Source organism: Papio anubis, chromosome 16 (genome assembly GCF_008728515.1).
Source record: "Papio anubis isolate 15944 chromosome 16, Panubis1.0, whole genome shotgun sequence".
NCBI lineage: Eukaryota > Metazoa > Chordata > Mammalia > Primates > Cercopithecidae > Papio > Papio anubis.
In genome coordinates, this window is record NC_044991.1 from 87108921 (window position 1) to 87125587 (window position 16667).

At 42.1% G+C, this 16667-nt stretch overlaps 4 protein-coding genes across 5 annotated transcripts in view; 2 read left to right on the forward strand and 2 right to left on the reverse strand.

Annotated features, from left to right (window-relative positions):
- The window catches only part of SYCP2 (synaptonemal complex protein 2), a 70966-nt gene extending 69105 nt beyond the window's left edge, over positions 1-1861 (reverse strand). The window contains exon 1 of the mRNA XM_031656877.1: positions 627-1861. The gene's annotated coding sequence lies outside the window, so the exon portion shown is untranslated. The remainder of the gene's footprint in view (positions 1-626) is intronic.
- On the forward strand, positions 55-15021 carry FAM217B (family with sequence similarity 217 member B). 2 transcript variants are annotated; one of them, XM_031656887.1, is made up of 5 exons: positions 55-138; positions 4284-4404; positions 8541-8652; positions 8771-8856; positions 10286-15021. In XM_031656887.1, the coding sequence occupies exon 5, from the start codon at positions 10290-10292 to the stop codon at positions 11439-11441; it is 1152 nt and encodes a 383-aa protein (XP_031512747.1). In that variant the 5' UTR covers positions 55-138; positions 4284-4404; positions 8541-8652; positions 8771-8856; positions 10286-10289; the 3' UTR covers positions 11442-15021. The 2 variants fall into 2 exon arrangements, with proteins under 2 accessions (XP_031512747.1, XP_003904589.1); XM_003904540.5 differs by lacking the exons at positions 55-138; positions 4284-4404 and adding an exon at positions 6699-6861.
- On the reverse strand, positions 2949-6658 carry PPP1R3D (protein phosphatase 1 regulatory subunit 3D). Its single transcript, XM_003904539.4, has one exon. The coding sequence runs from the start codon at positions 6248-6250 to the stop codon at positions 5351-5353; it is 900 nt and encodes a 299-aa protein (XP_003904588.1). The 5' UTR covers positions 6251-6658; the 3' UTR covers positions 2949-5350.
- Positions 11398-16667, forward strand: part of CDH26 (cadherin 26) — a 66721-nt gene continuing 61451 nt past the window's right edge. The window contains exon 1 of the mRNA XM_021920853.2: positions 11398-11474. Within this exon, the coding sequence (XP_021776545.1) occupies positions 11451-11474 (24 nt within the window). The 5' untranslated portion in view covers positions 11398-11450. The remainder of the gene's footprint in view (positions 11475-16667) is intronic.

The window sequence follows — 16667 nt, forward strand, 5'->3', positions numbered from 1 at the left end:
ATCCCCGCCAGGTGCGGTCGTTAGTGCGTCCAATCGGCGTCGCCGCCAGCCAGGCCCCGCCCCCCCAACGCTCGCCCGGATCGCCCGAGGCCTGAGCCAAGGGGGACGCAGCGGGCGCGACTCAGGCCGGGCCCTCAGGTTAGTGGGTCCGGGCTGTCCCCGCGCTTCGGCCTTATCCTCCCTGGCTGCCCTCTCCTGATGAACGCCCCGCGAGCGGAGTCGCCCCCGCCAGCGAGGAGACGCGCCGCCTTGACTGGGGCCCTGGCCCCGGGACAGGCGAGCAGGAAGGGATGGAAGGGACGGAAGCGCGGGCAGGACTAGGAGGAGCCCATCCCCGAGCTATGCGTCCCCAGAGCCACTGGGACCCGGGGCTCCAGCCAGCCCTGCGGAGGCGAGCCAGACCGGGGACCAGGGCTCCGGGGACCGGGGCGCCGGGCAGACGACTCCTGGGCGAGGCCTGGGTCCTGCCGGCAGGGGACGCAGGGTCGCCTGCAGGGTCGCCTGGGTGCGGGTGCCGGAGGGCGGGAGGGACCGCAGGTCCCAGGACGGGGTGCTGAGCTGGGTACCCAACAGCGTATTCCTAGGCTCTTTCAGACGTTTCCATTTAAGATATCCGTTTAACTTACGCAGCCAGCGGGTGCTTCTGTAAAAAAACGCAAGCCCTTTGGAGACAGGCACAGCCGGGAAAGGGTCCCCTTGCCCCTTGGCTCGCAGAGGGCGTCGGTGTTCGGTGCTCAGTCTTCTGGGTGTTTTCCCCGTGCTCCCGTTCTGAGATGGAAACTGTTCCACGTGCACTGAGATGCAGCTCGGTCTTTTTAACAGCTTCGTAATTATTTAATCATGTGGATTAACTTCATCCGAGGAATTCAATCCTCCACTGATGAGCCTACACTTCTATTACAAATAATACGGCAGCAAACCACCTTTGGATTAATCAACATTTGTGTCGGATACATTTTTAAAAGTTGAATTGTATGTGTAGTTAAACTTTTTATAGGTATCCTCAAAAATTTAAAATTATATTTTAATAACATTTTAATTTCCTATCTAAAAGGCACTAATTGTTTAAAAATATGTGATTAGGATTTAAATGTGAGGTGGAAAGCACCTGAAAAAAATAAACACAAGGCAATAGAATCAAAACTCAGTTGTGGACCAGAGCAGATCAAATCACATTAAATAAGCTCTCAGAGGTGTTTTAAATATTCTGCTTAGTTAGAATTACCAGCTTCTTGACAACTTTGTAACTACCCCTGTTGAACTTAATTTTGATATCTTAGTTTTTAAATTCAGAGCTGATAGATTACATATGCAATCTAAGGTACACAGGTGTATGCAGGGATTTGAGGGGATTTTATATGTTCAAAGCTTTCAATGCTTTTGAATTCTTCATATGTTTAAGTATTAATAATGTATAACACAAAATGTAAGAAGATGGTAGAGTGTTTCAAAATTGTGACCCGACAATTGTGCATAATTATTTTCACACCTAGTTTTCCGCCAATAGATTTAAGTTCCTTCATGATGGAGTTGCACACAGGAATTTTCCCAATACACTTCAAAAATTAATAGTGATGACTTGTTTACCTTGCTGCTTTTTAGTTGAAGAAAAGTGTTAGAGCCTTTTTTTATTGCTTCATGTGTTCAGGAAGCCTGCAGATTATTTAGTAAACATCAGTAAACCACAACATGGAAGAAAAAAAGGGTATCACTAATTTTACTGTTAATTTTTTTTTTTAGGTTTTAGACTGGCGTTTCATGAAAAACCGTATCAATTACAATTAAAATTTGGAAACTATGTGCAGTGGTTCACACCTATAATCCCTTCACTTTGGGAGGCTCAGTTGATGGGATTGCTTGAGGCCAGGAATTTGAGACTAGCCTGGGCAACATAGCTAGGGCCTATCTCTACAAAAAACAAAATTAGCCAGGCGTGGTGGCATGCACCTGTGCACCTAGCTACTCTATACCGGAGGCTGAGGTGGGAGAATTTTACTTGAGCCCAGGAGCTGGAGGCTGCAGTGAGCTATGATTGCACCATTGCACCCAACGTTGGTGACAGGACAAGACCTTATCTCAAGAGAAATATCAAAATTTGGCTTTCAATTAATTCAGCTTTCTGAATCAACAAGCATTTATTTGGAATATTCTATATAACAGGTAGAGAGAGCACTGACTTTGAAATAGATTTGAATGCTCAATTTGTTGCTTACCAGCTATGGGACTTTAGGTGAGTTACAGTTATGCATTGCTTAATGATAGGGGTAAGTTCTGGGAAAGGTGTCCTCCTCAAGCAATTTTGTTATTGTGTGAATATCTTAGCGTTTACTTACAAAAACCTACGTGGTATAGTGTACTACACACCTCAGGTATATATAGGACAGTCTATTGCTTCAAGGTTGCAAACTTGTACAGTATGTTACTGTAATGAATACTGTAGACAACTGTAACACAAGGGTATTTGTGTATATAAACACAGAAAAGATACAGGAAAACACTGGTATAATTCCATGGACCCACTGTCATATATACAGTCCCCTGATGAGTGAAATGTTATGTGGCCTATGACTGTACTTAAACCTCTCTGAGCCTTATTCTTTTCAGCTAAGAAAAAGGGGACGTTGTCTCCCAGGTAGCATAACATTCAGAATTAAATGAAATCACATATTTAAAGCACTTAGCATTGTGGCCAAGCAAATAAGGCAAGACAAAATAAAAGTAAGTTTTCTTCCCCCATGTGCAAGACTTTGTACTTAGGTGAGGGTCATCATCCGGAAGGAAGGCAGACACACACTCATTACTGCCTACAGAGTGTCATTAACTGTTGCAATAGAAGTACATTAGTGATCACATTCCCTGCATTCCTCTAGAGCTTTCTTCATATCTCATGCTGACCTGGCATATAAAATTGTATTTCCTTTTCTAAAAGACATACGCAACAACTCTGCTACTGAAGCTGAGGCACAATGACAAAATTTATTTAATTTTTGCCAAGGCTCTACATTTGTCAGTGTTGTAGAAAGGATAAGACTTGCATGTGAAATGATTTAAACAAGATTTTCTAAAGCTTGGTTTTCTGTAATTAGGCCACAAGAAAAATGTACTCCAGCATAATAGAATGGCTCACAGCTACTTTTGCATATATACTTTAATATTTAGGCTTGGGTAAAATCATTTTAAATAACATATTAAAATATGTTTGGGGAGACAACCCAGCAATTGCACAGTCCACTAGAAAATTTTACCATCTAGGCAGTATAACTGTTTTAGGGTCTGAAAGTTCTCCTTCAGCTGTTCCACAGCTTCTTTATCAACTAGGCAAATACATTTAAGCTTTTAAATTTCAGAATGTTGATAGTTTTTAAAAGGCACAAGGAGGTTCACTTAATATTAAATATGTAACATTTACTTTATATTTCATGACCAGAACCTTTTTGGCAAGTGACTTTCACATAGATTATGAGATTCTCTACATGCCTTTAAATAAAATAAATCTGGCAGCTCTTAACTCATACCTACATTCTCCGGACAATTGTCTTGCTCTCTGTTGGGGGACCAGGGGCATAGCAGCCAAGGCCCTAACAGGCTTGCTGACCTAATTGGACCGTTTGTTAAATAGCAGGAAATGTAACCAGGCTTCTCTCTCTCTTGCATGTCAATGTAGTGAACAGTGCTAATAGCCAGAGATTGTGCAATTTAGTCACAATATTTCAAGTCAAAATTCAGTGTTCTTAGATCAAAAGATACCAAAGAAAGCCATCCCTGTTCTTTCAATTATAAGAGCACAGAGGTTGCAATGATCAGAACCAACTGGTTAAAAGCCGAAATGCATCCTTTCAGTATTGATTTGACAGATGCCAACAAGCATTCAAAAATTTAATTTCCTGGTGACAGGTATAAAACTGATCAGACTTGTTTCAACTGTATCATAAACAAACTTCACAAATTGGAGATCTAGTCCTTCTTGGCTTTTTTTCTCCTACACCTTAATTCTAGCACCTGTTGTCAGACCACTGTTGAGCACCAAAAGAACTCAGCCCGGAGTTCTTTGGAGTTTTAAGCGATTGCCTAACTCAGCAGGGGACAGTGGTCTTGACTTACTGGTTGATGGTTTAAAAACCTAAAAGAATTTAATATTTTAAAGCTGACAAACTAGAAAATGTTAGAAACTATCTGAAGGCACAAAGTATAAAGTTGGTGGGTACCTGATAAAACGTGATGTATGTAAATACAACTCAAAACAATTTAAAAGTATAAGTATTTGTCAATTATTTTTCCTCCAGTGCTCTGGCTATTGCTGAAAACACCTTCTACTTCCACCTTGTAACTGGACTCCCAAAAGATGAATGCTGACATCTTCTGATGCTTAACAAGAAATAAAAAGTCACCTTAATCATCAAAAAGGTAATTGCAAAGGGCACTGTTGCCTGAAATTCTCTAGTCACCTGAAAACTGAAACAACTGAGGCAAGATTTCTTAAAATATTTAGGAAGGTTAAAACTTAAACAGAATGGCCTGATAATGATCAAACATGTACAGAGAAATACATGAAATCAGAATTGTGAATGCAGAGAAATAACTGTTTTGCTAGTTTAAAAGTTTGAAGCTAGTTTAAAAGTTTGAAGCTTTTCCCTCCTCCCTAGCTGTTAATGTAGGAGACACACAGCCTAACCAAGACAGTCTCAATGCCCAGGAATGGTTGTGTGATGACTGATAAAGCAGAAATTTCTTGCCTATTAATAGTTTCCCACGGTTAGAAGGCGACAGCCACTGGCAATCAGATGCGGTCTCAGGTTTTCCTTGTCCTGGGGCAGGAATGCCTGGAGGGACGATGATGTGGGTCACACTGTACATTCTGTTTACTGTGGGCACAAACATACAACAGAACTTTTTTTTTTAGCTTATTAAATCGAGAATATTCCTGAGGAGGCATCCGCTATGGGCTAACGGTCCCAACATCACAATAATAAATAACAGCTATGTTTACAGAGACACATTCAGGGCACATGCAAAAGCTTTTCCTAGCAGGAGGACTTGGGCCTTTGCAAAACAAGCTGCTTGGGCCTCCCCAGAGGGCCCACCCTCCCATGCACCTACCCCACTACCCTGCCCCAACTCATTACACAGCTCGGCCTTCTGGCCACCTGAGGCTACTTTTTAGACCAAGTGTCTCAGACGTTTCAAGTAGAAGACAGGATGGGCCGCTGCCAGGGGACCTTGCCACAGAAAATTAGGTCAGAGGACTTGCAGGGTGGCGAAGAACAACCGGATAGATGTGAGAGCCCAGCAGGGAAATGACAGGAGGCGCAGCTTAGGTGTGGAAGCTCCACGTGGCTGGTCCCCACGTGACTCAGATGAAGTGGATCCAGCTCTCTTCGCACTCCCCGCGGGGCATGTGCAGCGCGTGGTTGCGACACGTGAGGCTGTAGTCTCGGCGGTCGTTGTTGTCCCAGTACTCGGCACCCGCCACTCGGTAGCGCACCGCGAAGTGCACGCGGGAGCCGAGCTCCAGCAGGAAGGGTGGCACTGGGAAGCCGAAGGTGAAGACGTCCTCCTTGCCCTCGGGGCCTGCGGGCCCGCGCCACCGCGCCACCGCCTCGTGGGTACTGCGCCAGCCCGAGAAAGTGTAGCGCACAGCCACCTGCTTCTCGAAGGCCACGTTGCACACGCGCACCGTACCGCTGATGCCAAGGTCCGAGCAAGTGACACGCTCCAGGCACACAAGCTGGCGCTGCAGGCGCTCGCCAAAGTCGGCGGCCTCGACGGGCGGCGGGAAATCGGGCACCAGGCACTGCAGGGTGAACTCCAGGTCCTGGCTGCTGCAGCACAGGTCAGAGTTGATGGCGAGCCGCGACAGCACGTGCAGCGGCACCGACGGGTCGTCTCCCGCGTTGAACACCTTGACTTGCGCCAGCTCCAAGCCCAGGGCGTCGGCGAAGCGCACGCGGAGCTGCCGGCTGCAGCCCGGCCGACATGCAGCGCCCGGCGCGCCCGCGGCCTTCTGGCGGCGCTCGGGGGAGCTGGGCAGTGAGCGCGCCCGCCGCAGGATGATGGGCCGCAGGCGGGGGTCGCAGCCGGACGGCGCTGGCGCTGGCGGCGGCGCGCGGCCCGGGCTCCCCGGGGGCCTACAGGGCCGCGGCTCCAGGGCCACGCCGCCGTCCAGGTCCGACAAGCAGCTGAGGCTCCGGGGGGTTAGCTTCCGGGATCCCAGGGCGCTGGGCAGGACCGCGGAGCTCGGGCCTCTGGACATGGTCCCGCCGGCCGTCGGAAGATGGGAAGACAGGGATGAGGGACGGCCTCCCGACCCCGCGACAGCTCCCTCCGTGCTCAGAAGCCCCTGAGAGTTCTCCGTATCTGCAACCTGCGGGAGACCTCTCGGGCCCGGTACGCCCTACCCTTGGTTCGCCACCTTGCCCCTCGAGTCCTTGTCCAGGTCCTCCGCTTCTTGCAGTTAAAGAAATTGTAAGAGAGGGGGTGCTTCTTTAGTTGAAGCTTTCAGAGGCCTCCCGGGAGCGCAGGGTAGCGCCTCTGTTTTTTTTTTTTCTTGCTTTCTTGGAGGTTCTTACAAGAAGGCTGCGTTCCGGGAGCGGCCCCTCCCACTTTCCCGGTCCGCAGCGTTACTTACAAGGCTGCAACTTGACCGGGTGCAACTTCCTAGCGAGCCTCCGCCCCGCCCCTCGTGACGCCGCCTGCAGGCGGGCCCCCGCCTGCCCCAGCTCAGCCCGGGAGCTCCGCTGAGCTGCGCGCCGCCGCCTCCAGCTCCCCTGCCGCAGCGCGCCGCAGCCGGGCCTCCCCGCGCGGGCGCCGGAGAGGAAGGAAGGCTGGCAGCCTCGTCACGTGTCCGCTGCAGTCGCGAAACAGGTCTGATCAATTTCTGTTTACGTCTGCCTGGACTGCGCGCCTATCGATTATAGACTTTGCACAAACGGAGGACAAGGAAAATGCATGCTGCGTGTCCTTAGATTTCTGGGTTGTGGATGGGAGGAGTGGTGGTGCAAAAACCGGCCTTGCCGGGATATAGTCGCAGGCTAATTTTAAACATCAAGGCCAGCCCACACTTTGGACAGGTTCACTGCAACCTGGACCCTTGGCCAAACCGAGGGAGCCTCGCTGCGTAGAGGAGCAGCGTCATGTCCACATCACCCAGAATGCTTTGCCGCACCAAATGGCCAGCAGATTCCCTTGAGGGTGGGGTGGGGAGGTGCTGCTGTTGTCTTCCTGGACTCAGCGCCAGAGAGGAAGACAGGGCAACAAGAGTTATTACCCGGTGATGACTTCTGCAGCTGCCCCTAATCAGCCTCTGGCGCTTGGGAAGCATATTTGTAGGCAGAATCTCCGAAACAAATCTTTTAGCTTTGTTTCCAAGCAAGCCAGAAACACCAACAAGGCCTGGAGCTTGTTTTCTGCCTCTTTAGTACACTGCAAGCATTCGTGTCTCTCACCCGGTAGCTTTGAGCACAAGACCCCACAGCCTTTGGTGTAAAGCTTACCAGGTGAAATGAAGTGGAAAAGATGCAAGTGCACTTTCCAGAGAGCAGTTTGGGGCAAGGCATTCCATTAAGAAGGTTCCTTTTTACTGTCCAGAGGGACAAAGCAGAAAAAAACCAGACTAATGAAAGGGGGTTGATTCAAGAACATTTTCTACATCTAAAATGAGTCAAGGCTGTTGATTGTGGCATAATTCATTAAATGTGAGAGAGTGATTTTATTTATCATTGGATGTAAGCTAACTAAAAAGGCTTACATGATTATTGTGGAAAAAATACAGGAAATTTTCAGGAAGAAAATAAAAATCTTCTGTAATCACATCTCTTATTTTACAGAGACAGGTGACATGGAAAAGAGAAGTACCCAATTTCCATTCAGTGCACTTTTAATAGGCCACTCAAAATGAGAGGGGAATAACAGCAATATGTGGTATGGGTCAACAATGTTTCACAAAGAGATAATATATAATATGTAATATATATGAATATATGGAAAATCTTATAATGGATTGATGTGATAGAGAAGGCCGAAAAATTTAATGGGAACATTAAATTTTAAAGAGTTTAAGCTCTTTCAGAACAGGGACATGCATAATCACTGCCATTTTTCTGGGTACTCCTGTAATTATTTGTTGAATGAATGAATGAATGGGCATTACAATGATTGAACACTGGAATAAGACCTGACCTTATTGGCCTTCCAAATTTCTTCAACATGTTATTTCCAGGGAAGATTATACCTGTGTGTGAATAGGGAGAGAGAGAGAGAGAGAGAGAGAGAGAGAGAGATGGAATCCACTCACAGTATTTATAGTAGTGTGATCCTGTGATCCTGTCTCTGATATCTACTGTAATAAACAGAAAAGACAACGCTGTAAGCATAAGACAATGTCTCCCTTCCCCAGTATTTCACAACTCAACTGCTATATGATCACAGCCCTAATATTTCAATATTATACAAGTATTAAAAAACAAACAAGTGAAAAACCAACCAATACTGGTGTTAGGACCATTTGCAATCAGTAGTTACTGACAATATTCTGTTGCTTCTAGTTCCGGTGGTGAGGAGACCTTTCCAAATATAAGAGGAATAAAGAAGTCACCTCCCCAGCTGTCATCATCTTCCAGCAGATTGAGCAAGAATATTTTGAGCACTACAGGAAAGGTAATGTCAATTTAGAAGAAAAATCTTACTTAGATTTATTCTGGGATTTTTGTTTGTTTGCTTGCTTGTTTCTTGTGTACATGTTCACAGTATTTATTACTGCATCCCTGTTTTTTAGACAGTCCATCAAACCCTATATGATGATCAGCCATGTGATTTTTTCAAGAAGAGGAATAGGGTGAATGAATCTCATCAAAAAAGCAGGTAAATAGTTTTAGTATAATTGTTTTATCTTGCGAAAGGCTCATTATCTCTCTTGTCCAGATTGAATATGTGGAGTGGGGAAAAAAAGTAAGTCTATAGATAAGAAATATACATTTATATATTTTTTTCTAGCAGAAATGAGTGGAAAAGTGGTTTAAGCATAATAGTGGATAAGGATTCCAGTGGTCATAATTCTGGCAGTTGTTAGCAGAATTATAATTTTGAATAAATCCTTTAATGCTTTTCTATGTTAGTTTCCTTTTATATAAAAGGATACAGACAATAATTAATTTTTATGGATGCATATTGACAAGCAGAAACAAAATGTTTTAACAGTGTTATGAATTCTGAATAATGGAGATTCCTTCATTTTTTCATTCATTTATTCAACATTTATTGAGCACACATTGTACTATTGGCCATGATTTAATATCCTCCATATTTATTAATTAAAATGTAGCACGTATTCAAATAGTTGCTTAGTTTATCTGAAACCACTGGGCAAATGAACCTCTGAGGTTTCCAGAAAGCATGTTTACCACCCATTTCTGTTCATTCTATCTGACTTACATTACAGAGAAGTATTATTAATCAAAATGACACTTTCTTGGTAAATAAATTGAAAAGAGGATATTTTCAACCCTGATGTGAGATTCGGCCTCAGAATAAATTATGCCAGAGAGAATTAGTTGCTATACTCATAATGCACACAGTATTCATTATTCCCTTTACCTGCTATTCACAAGGTAGCACTAAGACCCTGGGTTTTCATTCATATGTGTTACAAGGCACCATATGATTTTATTTCTGTTCTTTAAACACAATTTTCCCAAATGTGTTTTCTGTTTGAAAACATTTTAACAAGCTTTTGATTTAAGGTACAGGTTTGTATGTGCAATACTTTTATATATTAAAATTTCCCTCAGCTCAGAATCACCACTAATCAGGAGTGATTAAACTGCAAAACTTGCATGTTATATCATATTTATACTTAATTTAAAATAGGTATATAAAATAAAACTGTTTTTACTTCTGAATGTTATTAAATGCTTTTGATTGTAACAATTCCAGAGTCTGCGACTGATTTTTTTCCGAACTAAGGTTTTTTTTTAAAGTACACACGATTGCACTAAAAGTATGAAACAAGCACTTTGAGAAATGTTTTTCCTAAATGCTAACATTTGATATAAAATGGAAACTGTGCGTTCTCTTTTGTCACATGCATTATATAATGTATCTCAAATAGAGTATTATATGGAAAAATGTTCTGTAAAATTATGCTGTAAGGAGTTTGGAAGCTGACATTTTCTAATGCCTAGTAATAGCTGAGACAAAAAAGTACAACTAGAAGATGATTTTTGTTTGTTTAATTATAGCCAGACCATTTTTTGTCATACGTGGTAAGAAGTGCAGTTTTGTTTTCTCATAGCAATATGAATGCTGGCCCATCTTGGAATAAAGTGCAACATTCAAAGAATTCTTCAGGAAAAAGGCAGAGTAAATCCCAAGTACCCCACGCTTCTTCTCAGCTGAGAAGCAGCCTCACAGCTGTCACCCAGCCAACTGAAGAAAAACTTAAAGAAAGCATTGCCCCGGAAGCAAGACGCAAAAGGAATCCACTCGGTTCCAGGTGTCAGGGGGCCTCAGGGAATAAATTGTTTCTTGATTTTCAGTCAATGAAAATTATTAAAGAGGATGCTGATGAGGACAGTGCAAGTGATCTCTCTGATTCGGAAAGAATTCCCATTCCTCCTTCTCCCCTCACACCTCCAGATCTCAATCTTCGAGCTGAAGAAATTGATCCAGTTTACTTTGATCTTCACCCTGGTCAGGGCCATACAAAGCCTGAGTACTGTTATCCTGATTTCCTTCCACCCCCTTTCAGCTCCTGGGACTTACGAGATATGGCCCTGCTTCTGAACGCAGAGAACAAAATGGAAGCTGTGCCCCGAGTGGGAGGACTTCTTGGGAAGTATATTGATAGACTTATTCAGCTTGAGTGGCTGCAGGTCCAGACTGTACAGTGTGAAAAAGCAAAGGGGGCCAAAGCAAGGCCCCTCACTGCCCCTGGGACCTCAGGGGCACTGAAAAGCCCTGGGAGAAGTAAGCTAATTGCGAGTGCTCTGTCCAAGCCACTACCTCACCAGGAAGGGGCTTCAAAGTCAGGCCCTTCCCGAAAGAAAGCTTTTCACCATGAAGAAATCCACCCATCACATTATGCATTTGAGACTGCCCCCAGACCCACTGATGTGCTTGGTGGTACCAGGTTTTGTTCTCAGAGGCAAACCCTTGAAATGAGGACAGAAGAAAAGAAAAAGAAATCCAGTAAGAGTACGAAGCTGCAACGTTGGGATCTGTCCTGCAGTGAAAGCAGCTCTAAGGTGGAAACCAACGGTAACATTCGAATTCCCAAACAGGCAGCTGTGATTCTGGACTCAGCAGATTCCTGTAAAGCCTCCAAAACACAAGCACATGCACATCCTAGGAAAAAGGGAAAGGCAGAGAGCTGTGGTCATGCCACTGTATCGAGTGAGAAAAAACTGAAAACAAATGGAGTAAAGCAAAACACATATAAACTAAAATAAATACCTACAATGATGAATTGCCAAGACCTGCAGGTACCTCAATATTAGAGTTCTTCCAAAAGTAAAAATACTGTGAATTTTAAGGAATTTTACAATTACTGACATTTAAGTAGTTGATTGGCACTTTTGTCCACCTTTATTTCTACCCCTAGTGGGGATATTTTCAAAGAGAGGTGTCTTTCAATAAGCCTTTCTTTGTGTTGTCAGTCTTAGGCAAATGAGAGCCCTTCAGATAAAAATTACCTAAAACATGTGCCATATAAAGGAATAAGATGGCACCTCTCCAGGGAAAGTATGGGCGAAACCTGGGCTACAGTAGCCGGCCTGTGTAGAGCAGATAGTGGTGTTCTCTCTCCATTTTCACACGCACATAAGTATATAAAAGAGTGCAGACTGTTTCAAATGGTGTGGAATCCTAAATGTTTAAAATAAGGCTCTTCTTGCCCACTCCCTCTCTTACTTTTTTATAAACTCCTCAAGGAAAATTTCTGTTCATTTTACCCTTAGGAGAAGCTTTAGTTCTTCCTCAAGTCAGGGAGTAGTGAGTTTGTATTTTGAGTAGTAATTTATCACTAAGCTGGTTGCTCTTTAGAGACAATGGAATCTAGTACTTTAATACATTTTCTCTGACTGTTTTTTTTTTTTTTTTTTTGGTGAGGGTGGCATTTTAAACTTAGAGGTGGTAGTAAAACCCACTTTTGAGTTCTCCGAACTGAGGTTGAAATAATTTGCAGAATTTTCCAAAGTCAATGGGCTTAGCATGATTACTGCTGTTTGGTGGGGCTGAGAATGAAATATTTGACACTCTGGAATTGCTGGCATGTAAGGCTTCTCCAGAGAGGCACCACAGGGAAATGACTCTTAACAATTTGTAAAGGAAGGGCCATAAAAGGATCAAAACATATGGACCTACATTCAATGTAATAGTTACAAAGTTACTGATTTGGGTTCCACACCCTGTGGTCCTTAGTCAAAAATAATGATCTGTTTCATTTTGCAAGAGCAGGATTTTATTATTTTGCTTGGGGTGAGGGGCGGAGAGTAGAATATGAATAAGGTTGCTGAATGAATTCTAAACTCCCTTATCTGGTCTTCGGGCTTCCCGACTCTCTCCAACCCTTCTTATTTAACTGCAGTTGAATAACATCTTCTTGTTCCTATAGTTGTGCTGTGAGCTTTCTGTTTATATTTGTGCAGTGTATTTTAATACTGCCCATGTCGTTATAGTTGATTTTATTCCTTTAAACAATTATTGTATTTGTTTTTGACGTAGAGGTTTCAATTTTTTCACCTTTGGGGCAAATGAAAAACTTGGCATTTTTCATTTGGGAATATATAATAGCTTGTAAACTTTTCGGACAGCAGTAAATGTCTGAAAAAATATCAAAAACAGCATAAAGACAAGATTATGTAGCTATAATTATATGTATATAATTATAAAAAGCAATGTGCAAAGGTTACATTTTAAGGTCTTTCAAAATCTGATTTTAATCATACCAAATGACATAAAATTTTTTATGGGAGGCTTTTTCTTTCAGGACTTAATTTTTAGACTTGAACAAGTTCCTTCTTACATTCTTTCCCTCTCACGCCATCCTACTGGAGAAAGCTTACTTTTACACTCAGATCGTACTTTAAGCTTTTTATGTGAACAAAAGATGTACATATGGTAAGCATTACTTCCGTAGTCCTCAAGTATACTATAACTTTTGTACTTAGTATGTGTTTTATATTTGGAAAACATCACTACTGTTAGTTTTCGTGTAGTTCCTGAGTGATGTCTGTGTGTTCCTTGCCTGCCCTATTTTGTGAGCACAGATTATTCTGTTATCCATGGCTGGCATTTCACTTACGATCCTTTCTCTGCTAGATTTTTATGCAGCTCTCTATGAAGTTTCATGGCCAATAGATATTGAAAAGCATGATATTCTATACATAAGTGTATATGTATATATACTCGTTATATTAATACTAAAGGGTTTATGCTGAGTTGCTGCCTTTCTCTGTAATGTATCCACATGCATGCTCTTAGAGACCTTGAATGGTTGAGGGTAAAGTGATTTATTAGTAATTCTACTTGCCTTGTGTATGTCTGAGCTGAAGACAATCATGATTAAGAAATTTAGAGGTGGCTGGGCACGGTGGCTCACGCCTGTAATCCCAGCACTTTGGGAGGCCCAGGCGGGTGGATCACCTGAGGTCGGGAGTTCGAGACCAGCCTGACCAACATGGAGAAACCCCATCTCTACTAAAAATACAAAATTAGCCAGGCATGGTGGCACTTGCCTGTAACCCCAGCTACTCGGGAGGCAGAGGCAGGAGAATCACTTGACCCCGGGTGGCGGACGTTGTGGTGAGCTAAGATCGCGCCATTGCACTCCAGCCTGGGCAACAAGAGTGAAACTCCATTTCAAAAAAAAAGAAATTTAGAAGTAATGCCTCATACTTCTAAATTTCTCAGCTTTTTAAATTAAGCTGGTTGCATAATCTGGGGAAGAGTCAGAATTTCATGTGTTAAACAGTTTTAAAAGCCTGCAAAAGTGACTTTGCTTGTTTACTTTCTGCCTCAGATTAACTATTTTAACCAGTATTATCACGACTAGATCATAGCTCCTAGTAAATAACATGAAGTGTGTTAAAGTTAGGTCTATTACAGAATTAACATAAGCACAATTTTAATTTTATGATATCTGATACACCTATCTAATACATCTTAATGCACTAAATGCTGCAGATAAGAATCTTGCTATTTTTCAAGTAGACAACCTTGGAAAGTTGAATCATGAACTCATTCAGTTCATCAAATCAAAAGCACTGAGTGTTTTGCTAGTCTAGTGACATGGGTCATTGTATTTCCAAGAAGTGCCTCTCATTTCTGGGGAGTTGTTTACATATACCCTGCATTTAAACTAATTAAAACAAGCCAAGGTTTTTTGGGTTTCTTTTTTAAGAACCAGAAAAAAAAAAAAAAATTCAGGCTTAGAATTATCTAATGGAAAAAATGTAAAAAAGTACAAAAATGGACTAAAAAGATATCAGTACTTGCAGTATTTGCTATGATTATTTAGGTTTAGACTTTCTCAACTTAAATGACTAAATGGGCTGAAGACTTGTAACTAACTTGAATAGGGTAGACTTCATACCCTGTGACAAAAAGGATGGGGAAGAGAATATCATTAGTCTTGCCATATACCTACTAGCTAAAAGGAAAATGGTATGTAGTTGTTCTTGGGCCTATTGTGTTGCTTTTCAGAAGGACATAAGACTTTCTACTTTATCTGATATGGATATTGTCTACTTCCTCATTCCTTTATGCTCATTTACTGAGTAGTCACATAGAAATGTAAAACTCTTGGTGGTACTGTATTTTAAGGTAATTCAGAAGCAGTATTTATTATTTATGTATGTACATGTACAGGACACCATTCAAAATGGCCTGAAAATATTCAGCATGTTTGTTATTTGCTGTTATATTGTATGTTTAGTTTTGTATGTGATAAACAGAATTCATGTAAGTTTTTGTGGACTTGAATTTCTCCTTCCTTGAGATCAATTAAACAGCAGAAAAATATTGTCTGGATTTTTCTGGTATTGTTTTGTTTTGCTCTTCATGCAGTTCTCTTATGAAGCTTGCCTTTATTTTCTCCCTGGTTATTTAAAAGAATTGCCCAGGATGAAATGCTATTCCAACTCCTGTCTTAACACTAAGCGACATGGGTGGCCAAAGCACAGGTTAACATTACCAGATATATTTGAGAGGCATTGCAGTACATTTCTTGAGTCGCTCTTCCACTTATTACCCCACAAAAAGTGTTGAGGATTAATTAGGGGAGCAGGATGCAAATACAGTAAGCATAAATTAAGGTAACCTGTGATGTAATGAACTTGCATCTTTATGTACATATCCGGAAATGAGTAAGGTCTCTTTCAAGGAAGTGGCCTGGTTAGGAGATGGCAGTTTTGAGCAGCTCCGGCTGCAAACATTCTGAAAGGCCCGTTGCTCTTCTAACTTCACTCTGACAATAGGGTGCATTCTTCTGAGTCTACCAAATTGTGGCAGTAATGTTCAGTGGCTTAAAAAGTAAGTTTTTGGATATGTTTTGAAAATTAACCATGCTGGAGGTTTAAAATTTTTTTTTTTTGTACAGGAAATGTATTATTTGGGGATGTTGTTGTTTTATTATCCACAAGGTGGCGACTAAACCCTTTCACATAGCAGAGAATTTGGCCTGAGTGCCTTCTAGTCAAATAAAAAGGTTTTCACTGGAATCAAAAAGAAGTGGAGAGAAAAAGACTTTTTGACTTCAGGCCCAAAGCATGTTCTTTATTTAACTTCACTCTGCCATCAGAGAATACAGTGGTTTATTATGTGCAGTTACGTGCTGTGGAGGATTCTCTTTGATTCATTGAACATTCTCACTTCATACAACACTGTATCCAGCAAAGAATTGTGCTCAATGAAGTAACATAAATCATCAATGTATAAAAATCTGTACAGAGATCCGTGTTTCATAAAATACAATTTGAATATTTTTGTCTTCACCAATTTAATATGTAAGGAATTACTGTAATAATACTGGAAAAATACATATAGAATTAAAAATGGGATAGTCATAAATCTAATTGCCCTAGCTTAAATGAGATTTTAAAGCAAACAAATAACACATATTTAACTTTAGATTACATTAAGTGAGGACAATTTCATGCCTTGCTACTCAAATTGCGAGCTCCTCCCTAGACCTACTGAGTCAAAGTCTGCATTTTAACAAAATCCTTGGCACATTAAAGTTTGAGAAACCTGCTTTCCTGGTACTTAAGTCTGCAAGTTTGAGTGACTGCCTTTATGGTATGTGAGTAGTTGGCAGGCCCTGTCTCCCCTCAAGCAAGCCATTTGCTTATCTAGCCCTATTTTTCTCCATAGTTTAAAGGCACTGGGCCGGCTATTTACCTAAGAGGTTGCCTGAATGAGTGATTTACGGCCTCTGATAAAATCTGCTCCACGAGTGAAAACTAAGGAGTTGAAGTTTCTTTTTTCTTTTTTTTTAAATTTCAATAGCTTTTGGGGTACAAGTGGTTTTTGGTTACATGAATAAATTATATAGAGATGAATTAGAGATTTCAGTGCACCTGTCATCCGAGTAGTGTACATTGTACCTAATGTGCAGTTTTTTATTGCTAACCTCCCTCCCAACTTTCCCTCTTGAGTCTCTAAAGTCCATATGTCAC